Source organism: Beauveria bassiana (assembly GCF_000280675.1).
Source record: "Beauveria bassiana ARSEF 2860 unplaced genomic scaffold BBA_S00091, whole genome shotgun sequence".
NCBI classification, from domain to species: Eukaryota; Fungi; Ascomycota; class Sordariomycetes; order Hypocreales; family Cordycipitaceae; genus Beauveria; species Beauveria bassiana.
The window spans coordinates 24,264-31,934 of record NW_007930926.1 but is presented as its reverse complement, the minus strand read 5'-3'; the positions used below and the strand labels follow the sequence as shown (position 1 = coordinate 31,934).

Sequence of the window (7,671 nt, the reverse complement as noted above, 5' to 3'; positions counted from 1 at the left end):
GTATAGTTGCACGCTGCATAGCTGCTAGAAGGCGGCTGGGACAGTCTATGAATTAATAAATAAATAAATAAATAATCAAATAAATTATCTTGAGTCTGCCTGTTAGTTACCAGTATAGTGAGCTGGGCGTTAAATTTCGTTACTGGTACCTACAGTGGGCTACGGGTAGGTTGCTAGTACTTATCTGAGTCTTATTTATTTGTTATTATTTATTTATTTATTATTTATCTATTAAATCATAGACTGTCCCAGCTGCCTTCTGGCGGCTATGCAGCGCACAATTATAGACAAATTGCTCCCACAATCCGGGGGAATATAATAAGCTTGCGGAAATCCTTGACGCAGCCGGCTAATCGCGCGACGCCGTGCGATACCGTGCGACGCCGTGCGACCTGGGTGAGCTCCACACCGGTGCGTCCCGCTTCAGCGGGCATCTTTGCAGAAACAGTTCATTAATTTTATAGCGCTCTGCAATCTCGGCCAATCATTTTTCCAAGGCCGTGATAAAATCGTAGAACAAGCTGAGGGCCCTTGGTTGCAAAACTAGTATTAGGATACAGAATTCGCCGTCTACCGGGAGAATATTCTCGCAGTATACGGCAGGGCCGCTCAGAATACCCACCCCCTGACGCGCTATACGGGGTACGATATTGAATTGTGACTATTCAGTACTCCCGATTTACTTCCTTCTAAAGTTAAAAAAGCGAAACTTGGCATTGCCGTGCATTATGATGAAGGTGATAATTAAGATATGGGCCGCGGCTTGAGCTCTCTGATGTTAACTCACCCCTTTTCCTTCAGATTAACTGTTCCATATGTGACAGAATTGCCAAGGTGGTGCGATCTACCGTGAACTTCACTCAAGTATCGCTTGGAAGTGGCAAGACTGCCTTAGCTCTTTCGACGGGGTGTACCATCCACCAGAAGCTCATCAATTCAGCCCTACGCTTGAGTCTTCTTCCTCACTCGCTCCAGCTTCAGCTTATAGAAGACATCCGTGACATCCGAATTCTTAAAATTCCACACAACGGAGCAGCCATTCTCACAACGGATCTATCGTCGTCTGACAGGCCCCCGAGGCGGGCAGCCCTTTATATATGTAAAACCGCAGATGACCGCGAAGACCTGGTAGGCGGTCGCATCATCGACCCGGAGTGGATTGACAGCGGTCTTCCTTCTTTCTGGAAAGAGTCTTGTGTCCGGCTGCATAAAGAGTCATGTGGCAGCTTTTCGATACCATCGCTATTTTCCATGACGCCAGCACTACTGGTAGATGTTTACGAGCAGTGTATTGTCGAGAACTCTAGCGATTATTCCTATGTGGCACTAAGTTACGTCTGGGGTTCTAAGCAGGGTCTATTGGCCACGAAGTCTAACATCTCTGTCCTCCAGCGACCGCGCTCTCTGGCTGAATTTACTTTGAGGCATTTTCTACCCAAAACGATCCGCGACGCGTTGGGAATTGTGAAGCTCCTGGGCGAGAGGTACCTTTGGGTCGACACACTTTGCATTATACAGGATGAAGGGTTGCAGAAACATGAGGAGTTGTCTAAGATGGGCGGCATCTACGCTAACTCGTCTGTCACTATCTTAGCAATCCAGGGCAATCATGCTGATAGTGGCTTACGAGGGTTTCACGGCATATCAGAGCCCAGAAACCTACAGCAAGTCGTGCACTATCTGGAAGACAGGACTAAGATTCTCCAGTTCCCTGCAGAAGGCCAGTTTCACGACGTGGAGTGTCTCAACCCTAGATGGTCGACCAGGGCATGGACATATCAGGAGAACATGTGCTCGCCAAGGAAACTTATATTTGATGGCGACTCACTCCGGTGGGAGTGCATGGAGAACGTGTGGCGTGAGCATATCGATGGCAATGTTCAACTGGATACTCCTTATCGCGGTGTCGCCGCCTGCCGTTCCATGCTCCAGGCGTCCATTCCGGAGTTTTCTGAGTTTCAGATGGTTTTGAATGAGTATAACTGTCGAGAATTCAGCTACCCAGAAGACGCTACAGATGCTTTCAGCGGCATATCGCACTGTATCTCTGCAGCGGTTGGTGGTGAGTTGATTACAGGCCTTCCTTCGGTGTGCTTTGATGTATTCCTGCTGTGGAGCCCGCAGACGAGAGTATCCCGCAGACAGCCCATAGATTCCACCCGCGCCGGCTCTCTGCCTAGCTGGAGCTGGGTAGGTTGGTCCGGGGCTATTTCGATCAACATCGGCTCGGCAGCGCACTTTCTCAAAAAGAGTCCTTCGAAAATCTATCGAGCTGCAAACTCGCATATTCTCACCTCTCTTGTGGAGTGGAAGCGCCACGAGAGACCCGATATACCTGGAGTCCCGATTAACCCTGGTATATCGAGACAACGGGCGTTGTGGCTCAAGGACGAGTTAAGCCTCACCTCTGAATGGAGCATGCATGACATTTGGGAGAGTCCGGAGCTGGAGTGTGATCTGAAGAATCTGAACTATACACCTGCCACGTTTTTTAAGAATGCCAAGCATCCCGAATACGAGTTTCGGTACCCGATTCCTATTGCACAGCCGGAGTCCAAGCCGTCGGTTATCAACCCATCGTTCATATCGTGTTGCACACGCCGAGCTTATATGTTATCCGCGGAGAGAATTCGAAAATTCTATGGAAAGGCGCCGGTATTCTCATTGCGCGATGAATATGGGCGGTGGGTCGGTGCCCTGGAGCCTTTAGTGAGGTTTGCTGAATCTGCTGATCGTATGAACATGCAGGAGGATGAATTGGTCGAGGTCGTCGAACTAGCCAGAGGGTGCTGTCCCGACACAACCGCGTCTGAAACTGGAATAGAGGAGCTTGACCACCCTGAAAGGCGTGGTGGAACTGATGACGGCTGGTATCATTTTCATTGGGTCATGTGGATAGAATGGGAAGAAGAAGTAGCCTATCGCAAGGGAATTGGTCGCATCTGCTCGACCGTATGGGAGACGCAAAGCAAGGAACATATTAACTTGATGTTAGGATAGGACTTGCGTCTCATACATAAATCGCATAGGTCACGAGACTAAAATTCACACAATCATACTAGTTAGAGGGATTTGTCTCTCTTGCGGGAAAACTATGCCTGCCAAGCTGTTCCTGCGAGGGAGACTCTTCCTGTCAAACGACGGGACCTATGGTTGCTCTTTGCTTATAGCTATTCTATCTGTTCTGTCTATCTGAACTTGTCAGGCCTTTTCTAGCCCTCCTCATCTTCTATATAACCAAAATCACTCGTCTACGCTTGGTATTGGAGTACGGTGGACGGGACTGCTCGAAATTGTCCTAGCAGGCCCGTCCTCAGGATCATTTTTGCTGCAAGCACTGCGGCTGACGAGCTATAGAGAATGCGTTTGAGATCAACGCACGGCTGTCTGCCTGCCCACATTTGCTGTCGTTCTTCTGTCCAGTTTCTGCATTCGAGCAGGATATGTCGCACGGTCTTAGGTCCATAGCCGCACTGGCATTTGCCGGTGTCCGCTTTGTTGATGGCGTGGAGGTACGCTCCAAGGCCAATCTTGCCGTTGCGCATCTGCGTGATCACAGAGCTGACGGCCCTGTGTGTTCCGCGGCGCAAGTCGAGTGCAGTTTTCTCGGGCTTGACCCCAAGTCGGAAGAGCTCTTCTCCGTGCTTGGCCATTTCCCAGGAAGCTGCCCACTCGGCTCGCATGGTCTTGTGGATAATGGTGTTGGTGGGTGCCATGAGAGTACGCACGGAATTCGGCTCTGATGGATCCCCGTGCTTTCGGACGGCGTCTTTGGCTGCATTATCGGTGGCTTCGTTGCAGTTGTAAATGTGATTCTTCAAGTGTGCTTATTCTCTATCTAGAGAGATCAGATAGACCTATAAAGAGGTACAAGCAAGCTGCCTGCAGCTTGCTTTGGTTGCGTTGCGACACTACTGATACATTGTGATGTTTGATCCCTTGATGATTGCTTTTGGTAGCTTCAGCCTCTGTATTAGAGCTGCTGACGTCACCTGCCGTTCGGAAACAACTGTTGCCGGGTACGCCTACATGTGCCGGGATCCATCGGAGCTGCACATCCCATCCTTCGGTCCGGATTTTGTCGAGTTCTTGTATGGCCTCCGCGAGGATATACTGACCGGATGGGTGCTTTGGACCGTCAGGTCTCTAAATATTGCCAGCAACAACCTGCATCGGCTAGGACGAACTTTTTTGTTTATTTATTTAATTATCAACTCATAGACTGTCCCAGCCGCCTTCTGGCAGGTTAACTACGTATTGGTTGGACTGGTCGAGGAAGGGACAACACCCGCAAGAGGAACTCGGAAATAAAGGCAACGAGGGGACGTACGCCTAGGACCTCTATGTCCTTTTGCATCTCTATTAGTGATATCAGAATTAAATATTTCTTATCGCTTCAGCTTACCGCGATCTAGGTATTTTACAGCGGCTTCTGGCCAACAGCGACGTCGATCTCAGCGTCTGCGGGGGAAGTGTCAGTGTGGATATGGCATGGGCTACATATAATCTGGGGAAAAGCCATGTCTATAAATAGCTTAGATAGGAAAAGATAGCTTAAGAGAACAGCTGGATCAGAGTTTCAAGTTGGCGTGACCTTCTAACCAATTAATCTTTAGCAGATGCACGCATGTCGAAGCGACTAGTTCTGCATCAACTACCTTGTGCATTGCTATCCCTAAGGTATTGCCCTCCCCCCATAGGCGGAAGCTGAGGAACTGGTCAATAACATATGTTAGGTTTGGGCAACCTATTGTAAGGGTGGTCATTTAAGGGCTTTTAGAACGAAAGGAAATAAGTTTAGAACTATATATTACGTTGTAATAGGGTACGGTATGATAAGCCTCTAAGTGGCCAAACAAAGTTTGATGCATCGATCTTAGCTCGTTTTCCTGCGCGCTGTTGGTCAAAGGCGCTTTGCCTATATTTACCTGCTGCCTGCAAGCCTTTTATCTCTCTCTTTTACCTCGTCATTTATCCGCATCCGATCCTGAGTTCCTTTTTTGTGCTGGCAGCACCTGGGTACAGCCAATACTTTTTTCCCGACATATTCCATCGGATCTACAGGAAATGCAAGAACTTCGCTTGCATACAAACCTCCATCGGAATATATACCACCAACAGAGTCGAGTTCGATAATGTTAATCACAAGCACTTCGGGGTCAGGGTCATCGGGGGAAACCAGATGGTCGAATGTAACACCGTAGTAGTCAATATAACTAAAACTTCGGTCAGCTAGGGATAAAAATTTGATCCAGCGCATTTTTACCTTAATGGCCGTCTTCCGGACATGGCCCAGGCCAAGTACTCATCTCGCACAACCAGACGACAGCGGGTCTCGGCGTGTACCTCTCTGCCGTACAACGCCTCGTGTGTGAGCCTTGCGAGCTCTACACCCCCCGGCTGTGGGAATGACACGATATTGTGCCACTTTACGTCTGGAAGTAGCTTTTCTGTTGTCTCGAGAGGCCCTTGTATTCGGATTCGTAATGGCGTGTTGGCAGGCGGAGGGTGGAGTCGGTGACGCGGCTTCTGGATGCAGGCGTGGATGCAAAGATCGAGAGCCATTTTGTGTAAGGTCATGAGTTGTTTTAAAAGTTATAGACGAGACCGACTCCAAGATGGAATGTGCTATTGACATCTTCAGCCTGGGTGGTCGTGATGGTGTGCGACACGTTGGAAGAGCGTGAACCGGCCCGCATCCTGAATTGCGGGGCTCTTAGGCAGCAATGTGCACTCCTATAAATTGCACGACCTGTCACGATACATTTTCATGCAACTTATATTTCATCCTACAACGAAAGCTATCAGAAGTAATAAGGTACGTCTCGACAGCAAGGCTGCTACCGGTCTAACAAAAGGGCAGAAATGTGCACAATAATAACATCAATCTGGACTTGTGGTCATGTCAAGGAGACTCGAACCGAGAACGTTTGTAGTACACCGGATACCTGCGTTGAAACGTACCGGGAGGAAGACGTCACTGGAAATTGTGGTGATGCTAGATGTAACATACCGCCGTCGTCGTAGGAGTCTACGACTTTGGCGATGCTACACTCGCATACGCATATTCCCCAAGAAGGTCGGCTGTCGGTAACAATTAGCTTCACACGGAGTAATTATATAATGTAAAGTACTTTGTCACACCTTGCACTTTGGAGTCGGGTGCAAGGCGTGTAATCAGCCGAAGGCTGCGAGTCTGTAAACCTGAACAAGTAGTCGAGCAGTTGCGCAGTTGCGCAGTCACCAAATAGTCATATGCCTACTATTACGTGCATTTACGGAGAATTTTCTTGTCACGGACGGCATCGAGTCGAGTAACGTAGCCATCCTATAAGGATTCTGCGTGAGGACTTGTCGCTTTCGCAGTTGATGATCCCGTATTTTCATCTTCATTCCCTCTGGAGGCAACACGTATGTAAGGTGACTGCGGTCAAACGGCCCATCAGCATCAAACCCTGCAGCGTTTTCACGCGCGACACGGCCACGTAGCTCAGTCCCTCGGCTGGGACAGTCTATGAATAAATAATAACAAATAAATAAAGACTTAGATAAGTACTAGCAACCCACCCGTAGCCCACTGTAGGTACCAGCAACGAAATTTAACGCCCAGCTCTCTATACTAGCAACTAGCTATAACAAGTTACTAGCGCCCACCACATCCTAGCAGCTCATTAGCGTAAGTTACCAGCGCCTAGCTAGTACCAGCAGCCTACACTTAAACACTGCTAGCGCCTACCTGGTACCAGTACTTTAGCGGCCAGGGTACCAGCAACAGGCTCATCAATACGCCAGCAACCACCCGCCCATGCCTTACCAAGTACCAGCAACAGCCACCGCAATATTCGCTGCTCGTACTTATTACCAGCCCTAGCTGCTGAAGTGGAGTCTTTTTTCCAAATATGTCTACTACATACCAGCAACAAACTCGCGGTCTATGTGCAGCTAGGCGCCGGGGGAGGAAGACAAGGCTGATCCCGCGACAAGTCGCGAACTGGAGTGGGTGAGGTGAGGATGCCCCTGCAATGTCAAGAGGTAGAATCAGTCTCCGCAAGGGTCGGGCTGGGGATATCCAAGGGCTCGCTAGCCGTGAGGGAGTCCGAGGTGTGGAGTAAGTCGATCATCCTTACCAGCGGGCTGAGCTAGAGGTAACTAGCCAATCTCGCAAACAAAGGCATTATTAACCCACCTTGAACACGCTATGCGTATACGAGTGATAACCACTATACGCCATGACCAAGTACGCATGCGTTTTGGTCAAGTGTATGGCAGCTATGCAGCGCATGATTATAGACACATTGCTCCCATAATCCAAGGGATCAGTCTTTTCTGCGGGAATCGGTGCTTGCCAGGCTGCTCCTCTGTCTGTGCGCACTGCGCCCAGGCCCATTTTGCCGGTACGCACCTGCGTGATTACAGAGCTGATGGCCTTGTGTGTTCCGCCGCGTACGTCGAGTGCCACTTTCCCCGGTTTAGGCCCAAGTCTGAAAAGCAAGCTCTCTTCCGTGTTTCCCTATCTCCCAGGAAGCTGCCCACTCGGCTCGCATTTGTGGAGGATAGTCTTGGTGCATGCATGAAAGTCCGCAGAGAATTCGGCTCAGGTGGATGTTGCCCGAAGCATTATCGATTGAGCAGCACCCTTGGATCAGCCTTGCAATTGAAGTGGTGCGCCAC

General features: G+C 49.5%; 4 protein-coding genes across 4 annotated transcripts; 1 reads left to right on the top strand and 3 right to left on the bottom strand.

The window, feature by feature from the left end:
* Positions 1–1,554: 1,554 nt before the first annotated feature.
* On the top strand, positions 1,555–3,000 carry BBA_10132 (heterokaryon incompatibility protein; the record flags this gene model as incomplete). Its single annotated transcript, XM_008605229.1, has 1 exon — positions 1,555–3,000. The coding sequence occupies one exon, from the start codon at positions 1,555–1,557 to the stop codon at positions 2,998–3,000; it is 1,446 nt and encodes a 481-aa protein (XP_008603451.1).
* A 251-nt stretch (positions 3,001–3,251) lies between these two features.
* On the bottom strand, positions 3,252–3,716 carry BBA_10131 (reverse transcriptase; the record flags this gene model as incomplete). The annotated part of the gene is made up of 1 exon (XM_008605228.1): positions 3,252–3,716. The coding sequence occupies one exon, from the start codon at positions 3,714–3,716 to the stop codon at positions 3,252–3,254; it is 465 nt and encodes a 154-aa protein (XP_008603450.1).
* A 704-nt stretch (positions 3,717–4,420) lies between these two features.
* BBA_10130 (uncharacterized protein) lies at positions 4,421–5,565 on the bottom strand (the record flags this gene model as incomplete). The annotated part of the gene is made up of 3 exons (XM_008605227.1): positions 4,421–4,461; positions 5,095–5,216; positions 5,267–5,565. 3 exons carry the CDS (start codon positions 5,563–5,565, stop codon positions 4,421–4,423), a joined length of 462 nt encoding a protein of 153 aa, XP_008603449.1.
* A 219-nt stretch (positions 5,566–5,784) lies between these two features.
* BBA_10129 (uncharacterized protein) lies at positions 5,785–7,387 on the bottom strand (the record flags this gene model as incomplete). Its single annotated transcript, XM_008605226.1, has 7 exons — positions 5,785–5,801; positions 6,014–6,084; positions 6,145–6,196; positions 6,264–6,512; positions 6,737–6,871; positions 7,128–7,149; positions 7,187–7,387. The coding sequence occupies 7 exons, from the start codon at positions 7,385–7,387 to the stop codon at positions 5,785–5,787; spliced, it is 747 nt and encodes a 248-aa protein (XP_008603448.1).
* Positions 7,388–7,671: the final 284 nt, after the last annotated feature.